General features: G+C 47.9%; 5 protein-coding genes across 5 annotated transcripts; 2 read left to right on the forward strand and 3 right to left on the reverse strand.

The window, feature by feature from the left end:
• Positions 1 to 421: 421 nt before the first annotated feature.
• Positions 422 to 2,082, reverse strand: V1518DRAFT_428927 (NAD-aldehyde dehydrogenase; the record flags this gene model as incomplete). The annotated part of the gene is made up of 2 exons (XM_066906109.1): positions 422 to 631; positions 697 to 2,082. The coding sequence occupies 2 exons, from the start codon at positions 2,080 to 2,082 to the stop codon at positions 422 to 424; spliced, it is 1,596 nt and encodes a 531-aa protein (XP_066757799.1).
• Positions 2,083 to 2,125: 43 nt separating this feature from the next.
• V1518DRAFT_83285 (uncharacterized protein) lies at positions 2,126 to 4,278 on the reverse strand. Its single transcript, XM_066906686.1, has one exon. The coding sequence runs from the start codon at positions 4,195 to 4,197 to the stop codon at positions 2,476 to 2,478; it is 1,722 nt and encodes a 573-aa protein (XP_066757800.1). The 5' UTR covers positions 4,198 to 4,278; the 3' UTR covers positions 2,126 to 2,475.
• Positions 4,279 to 8,325: 4,047 nt separating this feature from the next.
• Positions 8,326 to 10,187, forward strand: V1518DRAFT_376765 (siderophore iron transporter mirB; the record flags this gene model as incomplete). The annotated part of the gene is made up of 2 exons (XM_066901556.1): positions 8,326 to 8,585; positions 8,639 to 10,187. The coding sequence occupies 2 exons, from the start codon at positions 8,326 to 8,328 to the stop codon at positions 10,185 to 10,187; spliced, it is 1,809 nt and encodes a 602-aa protein (XP_066757801.1).
• Positions 10,188 to 12,042: 1,855 nt separating this feature from the next.
• On the reverse strand, positions 12,043 to 14,028 carry V1518DRAFT_420919 (MFS general substrate transporter). Its single transcript, XM_066905100.1, has 5 exons — positions 13,511 to 14,028; positions 13,249 to 13,454; positions 12,900 to 13,194; positions 12,748 to 12,850; positions 12,043 to 12,686 (listed from the first exon to the last, which is right to left on the reverse strand). The coding sequence occupies exons 1-5, from the start codon at positions 13,824 to 13,826 to the stop codon at positions 12,257 to 12,259; spliced, it is 1,350 nt and encodes a 449-aa protein (XP_066757802.1). The 5' UTR covers positions 13,827 to 14,028; the 3' UTR covers positions 12,043 to 12,256.
• Positions 14,029 to 14,282: 254 nt separating this feature from the next.
• On the forward strand, positions 14,283 to 16,786 carry V1518DRAFT_406939 (uncharacterized protein; the record flags this gene model as incomplete). The annotated part of the gene is made up of 3 exons (XM_066901969.1): positions 14,283 to 14,867; positions 14,919 to 16,634; positions 16,703 to 16,786. 3 exons carry the CDS (start codon positions 14,283 to 14,285, stop codon positions 16,784 to 16,786), a joined length of 2,385 nt encoding a protein of 794 aa, XP_066757803.1.
• Between the last annotated feature and the right edge of the window lie 279 nt (positions 16,787 to 17,065).

A 17,065-nucleotide genomic window follows, 5' to 3' on the forward strand; every position in this document is an offset into this window, starting at 1 on the left:
GTTTTGGTACTTGAACTAGCTCTCGTCAATCCCAACTTTTAAATTAATGACTAAGGGAATAGGAAGTGTCGGTACAGGATCAGCAGAAGCGTTAGCACTAATAGCGGTGACTTTGGGGGAAACTAAGAACCGAATGAATTGCGATTCTGCCTTAAACTTTCAAGAGGCACTTGAGTTCCTTCAACTGAGCGGCCTTGCCGGTCCACATATAACCCAGAAGACAGTCTCTCACTGTCACATGCACAAGCCGATGGGTGCCCAAAGCGCTCACCAAAAACTCCCAACCTCGCAAAGTCCGTACATGGCGCCGGAAGAAGACTCAACTGAAATGCTCACCGAAGGCGAACTTACACCTCTACAGCAATATCCTGGACGCATACTTATTTGGCAGTGTGTGATTATTACTATGTCGGCATTGCGCTTACCTTCGCTTCACCTTATTGCCAAACACCGTCAACACAAGCGCCGCTGTTGTAGCAACCAGCGCCGAAAACTTCACCTTCCCTAGCCTAAACATAAGCTTACCCACAAACGTTGATGGAATGGAGCCCGTGCGCGGAAAATACGCCGCCCACGGCGTCGCCTGGTCGATCAGCCTCATCTTGAACGACGTCGCGGGTGGGTATCGGAACTGCGAATAATGAGGAGGGGTTGGTTAGCTGAGGTGTACAAGAGTAGCAACGTGCAAGGGCTTACACTTGTGAAGAAGTCTGTCCATGCTGGTTGTGATAGCACGGCGCGCTTGTGCGAGAACGCGTCGAATGAGAATTTGCCGTGGTAGCTTCCCATGCCCGACTCGCCCACGCCCCCGAATGGAACATAAGGAACGCCGACGTGTATCACTGTGGAGTTTATCATAACCCCACCGGAACGCGTGCAGTTGAGCACGTATTGCTGCGTCGTCGAGTCCTTGGAGAATACGTAAAGTGCGAGTGGGGTGTCGTGGTAGGTATTCACGTAGTCGATTCCTTCGTCGACTGTGTCGATCAGCATGACTGGGAGCACAGGCCCGAATATCTCCTCAGCCATGCTGGAGTCGTCGGGTTTCACATCCATAATCACCGTCGGTGGGATGAACTTCGCCGCGCGCACGCAATCGTCGGCGCCGCCAGCGATAATCGTGCCCCTTGTGTTCTGAATCAACCTATACACCCGCTCAAACGCCGCATCATTGACGAGATGCGTAAACTCCGTATTCTCGTTCATAACAGGGAAAAACTCATTCAAAACCTCCTTCGTCATCGCAACGAACTTATCTGCGAGCTCGCGCTTGAGCAGCACATAATCTGGTGACGTGCAAGTTTGCCCCGCGCCCTGGAATCGTCCGCTGAGGATACGCTTGACTCCAACCTTGAAATTACTCTCGTCAAGCAAAAACGCGGGACACTTCCCGCCGAGCTCCAATATAACTGGGGTAAGCGTCTTGGCTGCGTTCAGCGCAACTTGACGACCTACCCGCCCTGAGCCGGTGTAAAAGATGAGATCAAACTTGAGTTCCTGCAGTGCGAGCACCTGCGGTAGCGCGCCGATGATGATGCGGTACGCTGCGGGATCGAGGCATCCGATGATCTCCGCCAGTACCGCGGTCGTTGCCCGGGAGAGCTCCGACGCCTTCACAATCGCCGTATTACCCGCTGCAATCGCGCCGATGAGCGGACCAATCGAGAGAAGAATAGGATAATTGAACGGCGAGATGATAAGCACGGTGCCGAGTGGATCACTGCGGATCGTGGGGTTCATCGCGGCGACAGCAACACTGCTCGACTGCACCTGCGGCTTCGCCCAGGCTTTCAGGTTCTCCATGACATACACGATATCCGCGAGCGTGGGTGCTATGTCACCAAAGAATGCCTCGGTCTGCGGCTTGTGCAGATCCGCGAAGAGTGCATCAAAGAGGGCTTGCTTGTGGTCGAGGATGGCGTAGTACAGCTTGCGGAGCTGGTCGAGGCGGTAGTCGATCGGCAGGGTTTTGTGCGAGCGGAATGTGCTCACGATGGACGCGTGGATGTCCGGAATGTTAGCGACGGCCGTTTCAACATATGCCGATGGAGACTTGGCGGCGGGTGTGGTTGTTGTAGTCATTGTGTAGTGGTGGTGTGGGGTGAAGGAGCAGTGCGGCAAGAGCGGGAAGTTTGTTCGTGAGCGGCGGAGCAGGTAGACGGAAGCTGCTCAGCGCGCGTCCTCCGCCGTCTTCAACTTTCTCTACAATCCAACGCTCGCGGCAAGTAGCAAGTTGAATGTGCTACAAGCAAGGCCGAAGCAGAGTAACCCCTGTTTGCGCGGGGATGCCGGTCCTGTTCCTCAATAGCCCTCGGGACGTCTAAATCGCCGACATTGTACGTACGTTCGCCGCCCCACTCCGCTACCACTCGACCAGAACGTCTCTGCGCCGAGCGGCATCTCATTACCATATATTTATCATATGTATACCAAATGCGATAAAATACAAGCAGACCGACTATTAAATAGATTCCGCTATTCGTCCGCCTCCGCCTCCCGGTTCTCCTCCGTCGGCACGGCGACCGCGCAGTTCAGCAGATCCCGCGCGGTAGTGTGCAGCACAGCCGAGTCCTCATCGTTGATACCAATATTTATCATCAGCACGTCATTGATCCAACCATGGTAGTGCGGAGTTATTAGGGGATTCTGCCGCGGTTTGCCGGTGCTTACCGGCGTCTGCTGATCTTTGCCTAGAACCTTGACTTCTTGTTTCCGTTGTCTCTCGCTTGTCTTGTTTGGCGTTGTTGCTGCGGGCAGTTCAGTGCGCTTCGTCTTTGATTGTCTGGCGGCCCGGCTTGCTGAGGCCTCTATATCCAGTTGTTTGTCCAAGTCGTCCCAGATCTTTCGCCCCCCGTACTTTTCTTCGTTCCAGATCTCGTGTGCCTTAAAGTGCGCGTGGTCCCACGCCATGGAGACGGTGTAAACCATCGTCTTCTCATCGAGACCGGAGAACATGATATTATTGGTGCGTCCGATGATATCGAACGGCGCGGTGGTGTTCATGATAACGACGAAGCGCTGGTAGTAGATGTTGTACACGTTCTTGAACTTGAGCTGCGCGATCTCGATGAGCACTGTGTTGTGGATCGTCGGAATGCACGGGAATTCGCAAAGTGTCACGCGCAGTGAGTTGGTGCCTTGATGCAGGTCGCATGCGTATTTTCCCTTTGGGTCGAAGGCCTTGATGAGCGAGGTTATCAGCGGCGGTGATGGATTCGCAATGTTTTTGAAGGTCATAGTCTCCCATGCCTCGTTCGGGGGGTCGAGCGTGGAAATACTGCGGTGTGTGTAGTCCTGGTGGATATACCCCACGTTATTCTCGTCGTATACCAGGAACCAATTTTTCTCAATCTCGTTGAACTCGGGCGCGGAGAGCTCCGTCAGCTTCTTGTAGCGGATGGGAACGTCTTCGATCTTCATTTTTTTCGACAAGTCTGGGATCACGGCGCGCAGGTCGATAATGAACTGGTGCAGACAGTTGTGCTTTCCGTTCGTGTTGACGATCATCAGCGGCTCGCCAAGTGGGGAAAAGAAGACGCGGGGATCGAGATGGCCGCCGGCGTATTCCAGGAACTTGTATTTTCCGGTACACAGTCCCTTCGGCGTGCTCCTGTCAGGCAGCTTGAGATCTTTGATTGTCTGCGTTACGCACACAAGAACTTTGCGTTGCACTCCCTTGGTATACGACCAATGCATATCGCAGTACTCAATCTCCTGGTGCCATGGCACTTTCTTTATAGTCTTCCGTGCAAAGCCGATGTAATGATGTGCTTCGCCGCGAGGGTACGGAAGGATGTTTGGATTGAACTTTGGATACCGCTGGCGCGTGGAGAAAATCATGCGCGCGACGGAACCCTCCCTGTTGCTAACGGACACAAGCACGTTCGCGCGGTCAGGGTACACGTCGGTTTTGTGCGTGCAGTAGAGCTGCAGTGCCAGCGGGTTGGCGCTGGCGCGGAGCTCCGCATTGCGCCGGTATTGCGCGACGATGACCTCGTAGTTATCGACAGCCGATGTGGGAGACGCATCGTCGAGGGTCACGGCGACGTCGGTGCGACCATCGGTGAGGAGCAAGCGGTCTGTAGTGATGGAGACGGAGGACACGAGGACGATGGCGACAAGAACCAGGAGCAAGCAAAGGCGCCGGAGACTGCTTGAGCCGGCCGAAGCGCCGGGTGAAGCGGAGCTCTTGGCCATCGCATGCGCGCGGGGGTTGGGGGGTGTCTTTAGCAGTCAGAATTGCAGCAACGCATTATTTGCGACTTGGTGAAGTCTCGTCACAGTCGCTGCTTACTGCAGTTAGACGGTGGGCGTGCGGCTCGTGTGGAATTTCGGGACCGGTTTAATTCATTGCGGCTTCATCTGCGCAACGGCCGTCCAAATATCACGCTTGGCCACGCTAGCCTCGACGACAGCGCGTCCCGTGGAACCGCGCCTCGTTGGGCGTGCGCCTTGCCCGAAACGGCGTTTCTGGGGCAGCTGTCGTCCGGTTCGCGAACCGCCTGCAAGCGCTGAACCGCGGGATAACGCCGCATCTTACGTCCGCAGTACGACCCCTTGCTCGCGGCGTACGCAGCAGGTACGCACGCGGTCGGCGCGACCCCACACGCCGGCGCTGAAGTCCAACGGCGGAGACACGACGTTGATGCAGCCTGCCTCCTGCGCGGACTCGCCCGAAATGGCGGCATATCGACATATGCAGGACCATGAGCCTATCACGCGCACTTATGAACGCTTCTTGCAGGAACTTTTGACTTTTTCCTCGTCACAGCGGCTGCCCAGCGCTCGGCGTTTGCGCATGCAGCGCAACAAGCCAACACACGCGGCCGTGCATTGTGGTCCATATCTGCCCGAGGTATGCCACCGGCTTTGCTGTATATTCGTGGACCCGTAGTCGCGTATCGTGATCGCACTCTCATGGGAAGTCACAGATCTCGTTCTCCACGAGACTCCACGAGGTCCCCGCCGCCTGCAAGATTAGGCTCGAGCTGAATGAAATTCATTACGCGCGCGTCCAATTTAGCAATACATTATATTAAAAATATCCGCATCATTTCATATAACCTCTTAGCATTGAAAACCCTCTGATAAGGTGCAACCTATTCGCCAGAACCAACCATTGTGATGATCCATTGTAGTTATAAACACGTACGGTGGTTTGCTCGCGGAACATGCCTAATATTTTGCTCTGTCGTCGTCAATGCTAGGCGTCAAGTTTTGTCAGAGTCAAAAGAGTCAAGTTAAAAAGGCACTGTTGTTGCTGAACACCACTGACACAAACAACCGACGCGTCTGACGCGTCTCTTTCAGACAAGTAATCATATCCAGATGCGTATACGACTTCAACGCCCGACCGTGGGCTCACCCCTTTGTTCCTCTCCCCTGTGTGTAACAGACTAACAGATTAACCCTCAGCACCCTTGCGCACTCCTCCGAATCCGCCGCATAAGTGCGTTGTCCGCGCCGAAACGGACCAGTCTGTCTATGAGCATATTAAAGTTGGATATGTCAAAATCCTAAAGGTGGATGGACTGGATAAGAAGAATATTTTCTGCCTCGAACCGATTATTCAGTTGATAAAAAGTTTCAGGTTCGCTAAGTCTCTGATGTGACGACGGACGTTGAGAAGAGTGAGACAAATTTTCAGTCAGAGTGACGTATCAAACCTCAAGATCATACGAATAGTCAAGCCAGGAGCTTACAGAATCTCCCCTTGTTCACGAATGAGAATCTGAATGATAATGCACTGCTGTTCACGGCCACATGCCATCTCCAACTCTCAGAAGACCGAAATGGTGCTCTCCTTGCGAGTTATACTAATGACACAGCATGTTTCGAAACATCGGACCAACCTAATCATACAGAACTTTCCAACTTCCAAGTTAACGCATTTCCAAGTCAATGTACAGTTCATAAAGTACTGCAAATAGATTCTCTTCTAACCCATGTCCAGAACCAATCACAGCGAATGTATCAAAGTCTGATATGGTCAATACAGTTCGGTGGTTTGCCATGGCTTTCGTGGCAGTTATAGGACTTAGCCAAATGCTTGTTTAGCGCTCGGTTTTTCCGGAGAGTTGGACTAGTCCCAAGATGATATTACAGCTTTTGGTGGGGTCTGCTGTCCATAACAAATTTGCTCTACGTTAGTCTCTCTGCTCGTCTTGAACTACCATAAACTGTGGCATCAATGTACGCGTGTTTCAGCTCTGATATTTCGCATCGCAATGAAATGGTGGGCCCTTAGATATATCATAGCATTGCAAACCATAGTGTGATCCTGTGCTCCAAAATGTCAACTCGCCGCTGCCACCACTGCTAATGACAGTCGTGCGGTCATATCCTGCAATGGAAGCTGTGTGGCCAGTGTCTCATGCTGAAATTTCCTTCCTCGCTGTTGCAGACCGTAACACCAGTATTTCGCTCGTGTCAATACCAACAAGATAATTTGTACCTTATATCGAAGTTACTGATCATGTATCCGAGCTTGATTATGTAAATAATTGGAAAGCTCGGCTCATGTTGGACGCTTGCATTAATCCATCTGTCTAGGAAAATCATGTAAATGCGCTTAGAGTCAAGATACACAAGCATAACATCTCTGTGCAACAACCAATGTACTCCAGCGTGAATCGTGTGCGTCTGTAGGCGCCAAATTTTACTGAGCTGGTCCAGACGCGGTAACAAACATCTCATTGACAATATCCAAACTAAAAACGCCCGGAACGTCCGTATATATCAACCAATCGAGAACATACTCTTCATGTTGCATCATAGTGTAGCCTACGCAATTGCTCTCTTGCGTGCAGATCTCAAACTAATACACAATTGTTGCACAATCCAAGTTATGCTTCATCTTGTCGAGACGCAAGCAATAATGTCAGGTATATGAGATTTCTAGCCTGTAAATGCTCTTGTGTGCCACCGACGGTGTAAGTTCACTCTTGTCATATACAGCTTTCTGTATAGTTCATATCTGCTGATATGTTTGCAACAAGTCGTCAGGACTGCTCACCTATGCGGGACTTCTTGCGCTATTTGAAGCTATATCTGGCGATGGAGTTTCATGTCTTGTTTGCTCAGCAGCACTGTAGTATGTGCGGTACTTCGAGGAGGACAAGAATCTCAAGTATGATATTAGCAGATAGTACAGTAACAAAACCCAGTGGCAACACGTAGAGTCAGTACATTCAACGTCCTAGAGCCATAAAAGGACACATTATCCCTGCAAAACTTAGATGACGAGGCTTACGCTCTAGGGTATACTCCTAGGAGGGTACTCACAGTCGAACGCTCAAATTGAAGCGCATATTGTGAAATACAAATATTAGTTGGCACCATTGGAAGCCACAAGACGACGACGAATCAAGTCGGTTGCGGAGGCTGATGTTCAATATGCTTGGTGTAAAGTTGCATCGGGCCAAATGCTAACAACGTCAACACACGAATTCTCGCAGTTTAAATTGACCTGAGCTGGCGTTGATTCTAGCTAACTACTTCAAAGCTCGCATCACTGAGGGCTGCATATTCCTTTCCGTAACGCAACAGAACTTCATTTACTCTTGCCTTATTAATAATTAATTGATGCCCATCAAATGTAAGACATGAGGAATAGCCAGGCTCGTGACACTGCGGCTGGCTGAACGGTCCGTGACCGCTGCTGCTGTAGCAAAAGTGCGTACAACAACACGAACCCTGAATTGCGAGCGGCTTAGCGGTACTCTCCCAGCGCTAAAATTCTATCCCGCGTCACTCGACCATCATCAACGCGCACTTTGACTCTGCTTTCATTAGAGTCGACTATATAAATTTATTGAGGCTTACTGTGTGCTGTTATATTTACAGTTGAGGTTAACAGAGATGATAAAAGAAATCGAAATCTTTGTGGCGACTGCATCATATTGTTCGCAAATCCGCTCAGATATTTGCTCACAACCGCATTCAGCGACAGTCATCCACGCTCCGCCGCACTTATACCCCCCTTTCTGCCCGGACCAAGTCTATGAAGAGCCCTGTCCAGAATCACTAAGCCGAGCATCCAGATGCCGATAAAACGAGATATATATTTCGTTAGTGCAACGGTCGGAAGTTGAGAATGGCCGCACAGCTGGTTGTCATACCACGGCTGGAAATGAGCAAGTTTGAGCTGGTCCTGACTATGCAGTTTGCGCAAATATGCGGTTGCGCAAGCGCAGTATTCGGTCGCCACCGACGTATGATTATTATAACAACAATGCTGCATGACAGCACCTCCTAAACGTCTTGCGCTGCTATCTCCTAGACCGACCGGCTGCATTTCGTCAATATCACCTACATATTCATATCATGACACGTCCTTTGGCAATATCTGCAACGGCTAATCTATCTTCAAGTTCAGGCGATGAAAATGAGTCTGAGAAGAACGTCGATGTCCCTGTGACGAATGTTGAGGTCGACCTTGACAGGTTGAGTTTGGAGGAGAAAAACGAACGAGAAGTTATTGAGCATCCGGACGAGATTACGCCGACCGCTCAGATTGGTGTGCAAAAGGCGGAGGCTATGACATTGATTTGGTCCAAAACTGCGATGTATGGAACATACGCCTGGTAAGAAACTCTCGTGCTCTCTTCTGCAATAATTAGGACTAACCACAATTTAGGATCTGGCTGTGTTTCTTCATTCTCTCCCTGCAGTCGTCTATTAACAGCAACGTCATATATTATGCATACGCAAATTTCTCATCAGCGCCGCAGATTTCTCAGGCAGACATTCTTGCCGCGATTATCAGCGGCATTCTAGAGCTTCCTATCGCCAGAATTCTGAATTTATGGGGTCGTGCTGAAGGCTTCCTAGTATTTCTGGGCCTGTTTTTGATCGGAATTATTGTCATGGCGGCTTGCAACAACGCCAACAGCTTCGCCGCAGGATACACATTATATTCTGTTGGCTACACGTCTGTCAACTTCATTCTCAGTATTTTCCTCGCTGACACTTCTGGTCTTCGCAACAGGGCTTTTGTGTACGCATTTATTGGAACACCGACTATATGTACCGCCTTCGTTGGTCCTCTTGCTGCTCAAGCGTTTCTTGATCATTCGTCCTGGCAATGGTCGTACGGGAGCTTTGTGATCATTATTTTCGTCGTGTTCGCCCCGCTTTCTCTCGTATTCAAATTTTATGAACGCAAGGCACGCAAGATTGGTTTATTTGTCAGAGTTTCAAGCGGGAGGACCAAGCTGCAGTCTATTATTCACTACTTTCATGAATTTGATATTATCGGCGTGTTTTTACTTATGGCAGCATTTGTGCTGATACTTCTACCTTTCAATCTCGAGATATATGGCTACGCTGGCTACAAGTCTGCGACTTTTATTGCTATGATTATTATTGGCGCCCTGCTCTTTCCAGTCTTTGCTGCATGGGAGAGATATGGCGCCAAACAACAATTTATCAAGTGGCAGATGTTGAAGAACCGAACTGCGCTTGGTGCTTGCGTACTTTCAGGAATCATTTTCTTTAACTACTATGTATGGGATACGTACTACTACTACTATGTTGAGGTCGTTTACAACTTGAATACCACGGATACGGGGTATATGACTCAAATATACGGTATTGGATCCACGATTGAGGCAGTGTTCTTTGGAATTTGGATCCGCCAAACAAAGCGCTTCAAGAGCATGTGCTTATACTTTGGCGCACCTTTGATGATGCTTGGAGCCGGCTTGATGATACATTTCCGTGGCTCGGAAAGCAGGATAGGCTATTTAATCATGTGCCAGATATTCATTGCATTTGGAGGTGGTACTCTCGTGATTGGGGACGATATGGCTATGATGTCGACTTCAGATCGCGAAGGTATCCCTATGATGATTGCAGTACTCAGTCTCTGTGGAAACATTGGCGGTGCTATTGGCTACGCCACAGCTGCCGCCATTTACAGCAACACTTTTCCTTTGACGTTATACAATGCTCTTCCAGACAGCTCGAAGGCGGATTATCTGACCATATATCTTGGTGGCTCGGCGACACAAATGCTTTATGCCGTGGGTTCTGATGAGCGTACTGCAATTAATTATGCTTGGGCCGTGAGTCAAAAATACTTGTGCATTGCAGCTGCCGTAAGTGTCGCTTTAATCTTCCCAGCTATTGCAGTATGGAAGAACTACAGCGTGAATAAGAAGCAAGTCAAGGGAAATGTGATCTAGGCTAGTTGAATATGCGTCAGATTTTTTTTTCGGTAATTAATTTGTGGGTATCATTTATCTAACTTGAATACTTTCAAGACTTTGTCTCTCATATTGTATTTCAACCCATATCATATGATCATGATTCATAATAACGTAACTATCTTGTATATTGTATTAAGACCAGGCCACGGTCCATGCGGTTGTATGTTTCGGCTCAGACAGACTCAAGGAAGAAGTCTCGGGCCAAGTCAAAAATTAGTAAATTACAGAACGCTTGAGCAGTATAATTGTGTGTGGTCACCAAAGTATACACTCTGCCTAATTTGCCACTCTCGAGTTCTCTACTACGTCTAAATTACGCTCAACTTCTACGAATGCCTTGTGTATTTTTCCTCTTTCGTCGTTTAGCAACTCAAAGAATTTGCCGTAAATATAGATTCGAATTTGAGTTCTTGGTTCTGACAGCCTTCCACTCCGAAATAGTTGGTGTGTCGACATTGTCGGGTTCATCGGCTGCAAAATATTCATCTAGATACATTAGATGCGATTACTATTTCTATCTTTGACAACAGAGTCAAGTCAGTTAAAGGATATATGCGTACAACGCCACTTTAGGTCGATGCCAATAATCAGAGCACCCTTCTGAGAGATCATATGACCCACGAGAAGTATGCACAGACTTACGAATTGTCAGTGCATGCAAGGTTGAGTAGTTCTTCACGGCGCTGGAATAGGACATTGTGAAGGGAGATCTGCCTGCAGCCGCGGAAGTTTCTAATGAGAGAAAGATCAATGTATCGGTTTTCCGAAGCGAAGAATTTCTGTATCCGCTATCTGCCATTTGTATCCGTCATATGCACGCAGACGCGCAATCCTGTCGTTACAAATTGCACTCGCTGGCTGCTTTAATCACTAATTTCGACTTCTCAAAAATTTTAAAATCAGCCATTAGCTTGATAATAACTAATTGATTATCTGTTAATTTCCTGCCATTGCGATTTAGTAAACTGAAAGAGCGAGACTAGACGCTGATATGAAATTGGAACTCAAGCATCTGCAAAGTAATAAGAATATTTCGTATAAATCGTACAGCAGAAGCCCAGCTGTGTTAAATTGTTTTTGAGGCTTGCATCTGGCTGACGTAATAAACTTATCGAGTTGCAGATCAATGAGGATTGACGGCAAGCTAAAGAGACAGCGCGAACGTTTCTGCTGCGCGCACTGTTTCTACCAGCTTTTCAACATGACAGCGGCGCTTGGCTTATAGGGGTATGGCAATCTTTGAAACATGAGTTTCATCGCTGCATATGACCTGAAACAATAGTGTAAGGAAATTGTCGGTGGATTTTGTAGAACGGGGGTGGTTGTAGTTGGCAATCACTCTTCCGACGATTCAAAGCAGAAAGCGCCCTAGCTAGATTATAGTCACGTATCAGAAAAGTATTTGAAATACTCTTCATCAAATTTTAAGTAAAATTTAAAATGGTTAACATGCTAGTATTTTAAATTTGAAGCTTGAAACAAAGCACTATCCTTGATAGTCAAGTTTAGTAACCGTGCGCGCACGTTCCCACTAATTCTTGAGTTCTATTTGGTGAGACTGTAGATGATTATGTGTATGCATAAAATATAACTCACTAAATAAGTCGTCTACGATTATCACTACAACTATTGTTAGATAGTGCAGACGTGATCGAGAAAAATATGCACAAAATGTCGTAGGACATATGTTGGGAATTCGATTACAAACTGCACTCCTATCGCGAGACTGACTAGACATGTACGTAAATTCTCAGGTTTTCTATGAAGCTCGAACAAGCCGCGCAATGTACTCTTAAAGGTCCATATATATCGCGATTAGTATTCAAAAATTCCGATCATAGTATTTCAACCAAATTTAATGAAGTGGTGAGCATCATATGAGTATTGGTCGTAGTACATTCTATAGCTTGTTGTGTTGTTCTCATTCCTTCAGATTAATGTTACTCTGCGAGAAATACCCCGTGTTACACACTGACTAATTGATGCCTTTCAAAAACTGAATCCGTTTTTACGTTGTGACTTTCGAATAGGTTTACAACACAAAATCATACATTTGCATTTACAGCCCATCCAGCAATACATCCTCTGAGAATGCACAGACAAATTGTAGCGAGAAAAAAGTTCACTCCGGAGAAGACTGCCGCAAATCTGTAACTTCCGCCATCATCTGCAACGATAGCAGCAGCAATTGGTGCACTGGATAAACTTGCTCCCGACGCAATAGCAAAGACGGTACCCATTCGCGTCCCGAGTTCCTTGATGGGTGATACACTGGCAATCAGAACCGGCCCCAGACCAACGCAGGCTCCAGAACTGATGCCAAAGAAAACGGCAAAACAAATAAATGCCGAATGGCCACGACCGGGGAGCCAGAGACCAAGAACAAGGACAGTGGAAAGAATTGACATACCGATCATGAGATTGAATCTACCTACCTTGTCCGCAAAGTAATTCGGGACCGTGCGTCCAACAAAACTAATCGACACGAGCGTCAGATGGAGTACGGATAATCTAAGTCAAATAGAGCACTTCTCACCTAGCTCCGTTCAGGATAGGTACTAAAGATAACGCCAAATAGGTTGACGCTCCGTAATGCTGTGCTTCAGTGACGATATAGTCAAGTGGCACAAACATCCCCCCTATTCAGCACTCAGATATGAGCAAAAATGAAGCTCGAATAATACTTACAGTATAGAAAGAAACTGCCGATGCAAATTAATACAAATTTAAGCTCAGTCATCGGCCGGACATAATCCATAATGTGGAAAGGCTTAGGCGTATGCTTCATGGCTGAGCGAATGAATAAGTTCGAAATGACGAGGAGTCCTAATATCATGAAGGCGCATGCTCTCATAGTCCAAGGAAAGCCGATGTCTGCTAGAAGATGTTGAACCATAATAGGAAAAATGACGCCACCGAGCGACGAGCCTGCAACCGTTAAGCCGCCAGCAATGGCACGTTTCTTGTGGAAATATGTATAAGGCTTTTACGAAAGTCAGCCAAGTAGCTCCCAAAAGTAGCAATCATCAAGACTTACCGCACTCATTGCAGGCGTGAATATCAAAGAGCAGCCAATTCCAGAGCAAACAGATTGACTGAGCATGATCTGATAGTACTTCGATGACAGGCTTGTCATCATAAGGCCAAATACGTGCATGAAAGAGCCGAGTAGAATAGGAACTCGAGGTCCATAGCTATCAAAGAGCTTTCCTGAAAGGGGTGAACAAAACAGCAGAAAGAAGACTGTCAAGAACCATATCAGTATTGTCCGGCAGGAGCACACAGCAGAAGTTACTTACAGCTCATCGATGTAATCCACGATACTTGACCGGTGGAGTAATCCTTAAGCTCGTTCGATTCATATTCCGCCTGAAACAAGCCGATACAATTTGCCCAGCCAAAAGAAACGAACATCGCACAAGAAGAGCCGGCGACCGTCAACCAAGCTTGTTTTCCACCCTCGTGTGGAATTGCCACATGTCCGGTAGGTTCATGCTTGACAGAAGCAGGTTGCTCGAACTCTTCTAAGCCAAACAGATTGAAGTTGAGAGAACCAATATTCTCTGCTTTTTCCTCGTCATCCAACGAGACTGCAGCATGGTGCGGCGAAGACATAACGATAGCTGTAGAAACACGGTAAAAAAGTTCAATGTAGTTCTGGCAGACAAGACGGGTATCACAAGAAAAGACATCAGAACAGCAGCAAGGGTATATAGGCCTATATATCTTGAATCAGAAACCATAGAGAGCTGCGGCAGACAAAAGCATCGCCTAGCGATAGCCCCGACGGAAGTCGGTAAATTCATGTTGCTTAGTTGCAAAGCTCGGCTTTCAATAGCTGGTGCGCAGTGCAGGGCGGGTAAATTGCCGAGTTTCGATCCTAAGCTTTATCCCCGAAGTTGGCTCGGTCGATAACTACGGTCTCGCGCTCGCCGTCGTCCTTAATCCTGAAGTCTGGCATAGAGATTCTTGCAGCACTGTACAGAAATGGACAGGGTGGCCAATTGCGCGCAGGTCCTCTAGCAAGCTTTAACCGGCCTCCTGCGGCTACCTCTTCATTGTGCGGTCAACATGCCAGGGAGTATCGAGAAACAGGTAGACAAAATTGTACGAAAACGCCGAAGACCTGCAAAGTCATGCGAACATTGTCGCTTACGAAAGATCCGCTGCGATCAGTTGGTGCCCTGCAGCTCATGTGTGCGGTCGAGAGCATCACTTCAATGTTCATACTGCAGCGATGATACCCAAGTGTTGCCAGTGGCTAAGAGATCAGATCATGATGCATTTTCGGCGAGCTCGACTGAAGGCGTCGCTATTTCTGCGGCGACTCCTGCGCAGTCGGCTAATTCGCAACAAGAGTTGCTTGCTGAAGCTCCAGCACAACGAGCGAGCGAGCCTGTACGAACGCCTCATACTACTACAATCAAGCCGTTAAGGGCAGAGGAGTCTCTCGACGAGCTACGCGCACGGATACGGCAGCTCGAAAGACAAGCTGAGCAACAGGACGAGCGTTCTAAATCGGTCGATATTCAGGTCAAGGACAAGTTAAACGCTCTTTCAACACTAACCGTGGCTCCCCCGCTTCCTCGTTTGCGGAATGGGTCTGAGAAAGCTAAAATCTTTGGACCAAGTCATTGGTTCTATGCCACTGAACGCGTAAGTTGATTTTGTGTCAATGTAAATGCACTGTGTTTACACTTATGTTAGGTTTCTGGTATAGGTGGTTTTAATTATGACACCGAACCTCCACTTACTCATGCGGGCCCGGAACTTTCTGCACTCTTCAAAGAGGTTAGAGCGTTGCGGCAGTCTCTGAAGTTACATAATGTCGTGACATTTGATGAGCTAGTTCCCGAATTGACGTCCACGTTTCCATCGCGGGAAGTATGCGACGAACTTGTGCGTTGTTATTTACGTTCGTTTGAGCCGATGTACAGAATCGTCCACATTCCAACATTATGGGATGACTATGACCATTTTTGGGACGTATCGAAAAAGTCTTCGCAAGTGCCAGGTCTATTCAAATTTTTGCTAGGCTTAATAATGTCCATTGGATCTGTATTTATTGCAGATAGCTATAACGGCATAGAGCTCAAGGTTCTTCAGAAGACAGCTCGCAAATGGATATATGCTGCGCAGTGGTGGCTTGTAGGACCATCGGAGAGAGCGTCTGAGACAATATCGGGCTTGCAGATTTGCTGCTTACTCATAATTGCCAGGAAAGCCATGCCTGGGTTCTCCCCGTCTGGATGGCTATCTTCATCGTCGCTTGTTAATATGGCAATACGAATGGGACTTCACCGACATTCGACAAAATTTGCAGTGCTGTCCCCTTTTCAAGCGCAACTGCGAGCGCGGTTGTGGGCAACGGTGGTGGAACTGGTTTGCCAAGACTCGCTCGAATCTTCGACACGGCCGTTTATTGAAGAGTACGCGTATGACGCTGCGGTACCGCTAAATCTCAACGACATTGACATCGAATTTGGAAGTACGACGAGTATATTACCATCGGTTGATGCCGTCACAGACTGCTCTATTCAGATACTACTTTCACAGTCTCTTTCTCTGCGACTACAGGCCCTTCGACTTATCAACGACTGGCACGGTAAGATGTCTTTCGAGGAAGCTCTGCACACAGCAAATGGCCTAAAGGTACTCTGTGCTGACTTTGCTGCTATTTTCAATCGGTGTAAGGCAAAGCCAGCTGAGGCTTCTATACGGTGCTCGTCGTTAGTGTTTAGCGAATTTCACAGAAATTTTATAGATGTCTATATTCGAAAGTATATTTTGCTGTTGAACCGGCCATTTATGTTTGAAGCTCAGAGCGATCCACGGTTTTATCTCTCTCGTAAAATTTGCGTGGACAATGCTCTCATCATAGGCTCATGGGCAGAGAAGTTAGTTTTTGACTCCAGCACTTCGGTAACTAACGAGCCGGACTATGGTGCACGACTTTCAATGCGAGGACATGGAGTTTTCAAAGGCGCGATTTGTATGGACGTGATCATAGTTTTGGCATACGAGATCATCAGTCAGTTGCAAGAGAACCCCGCTTCTGGATTGGATGATTGCGATCCGGTAACCGAGATACACCGCACGAGTCGTCAGCCACTCATAAATACACTTGAGAGGCTCGCGGATTGCATGCTACAGCAGATTTCGCGCGGTGTGCCGAGTCTCAAGAGGTACATATATGCGTCCACATACCTGAACCTAATCCGGGTAATGGATCGTGGCGGTGGCAACAGCGGCATAAATGTGCAGCAGGTCATCTGCACATCTGTGACGGAGAGCTTGCAAACGTGCCGTACCCTGTTGATGCCGCATCACGATGCTCTTGCGACGTCTACTCCATTAATTGTTGCGGAGCCCGCCGCCAACGGGAACGATGCTGAACGAGATATATTTGACTTCGCAAACTTGGTACGTTTTCGCTGTTGGCATTGTGTGTTTGAGAGCGATAGAGCATCTAACTATCTGTATTATTCTAGGCCCTAGATATGCAGTGTGACCTTTCGAACTTTTTAGTCTTACCATTTGCTGGCGAGCAAGCGTTTAGTTTACCTGTAGGCTAGAAACGAGACTAAGCCCGCTTTCGTTTGAATTACAGGCAGTCATTGCGGTATGATATTGAGTTAATGTGAAATCGCGCAAATACTAATCAAATTGTAATTTGCATTTCAGCGGAATCCTGAATAGAGAAGAGTCTGCTCATACCGTGATGTGGCAAATAATCAATCGTGTACTCTGCAGCTTCAGCGTAATGTCGTATGTTGCCGGCTGTCGCATCTAGACACAGGCACTGCTTTAAATTGCAATAGCAGTAGCCGCTGCCTCTCCTTGTAGCAGGCAAG

Source organism: Limtongia smithiae, assembly GCF_038497785.1.
Source record: "Limtongia smithiae strain NRRL Y-17922 unplaced genomic scaffold V1518scaffold_11, whole genome shotgun sequence".
NCBI lineage: Eukaryota > Fungi > Ascomycota > Lipomycetes > Lipomycetales > Lipomycetaceae > Limtongia > Limtongia smithiae.

Bases quoted from the DNA above. Each gene is read 5' to 3' on its own strand.
- V1518DRAFT_83285 (XM_066906686.1), bottom strand. From the start codon at position 4,197: ATGGCCAAGAGCTCCGCTTCACCCGGCGCTTCGGCCGGCTCAAGCAGT.
- V1518DRAFT_420919 (XM_066905100.1), bottom strand. From the start codon at position 13,826: ATGTCTTCGCCGCACCATGCTGCAGTCTCGTTGGATGACGAGGAAAAA. The intron at 13,455-13,510 runs GTAAGTAACTTC...GGTTCTTGACAG, and splicing joins GTGGATTACATCGATGAGCT to TCTTCTTTCTGCTGTTTTGT. The intron at 12,687-12,747 runs GTGAGAAGTGCT...CGTGTCGATTAG, and splicing joins CCTATCCTGAACGGAGCTAG to TTTTGTTGGACGCACGGTCC.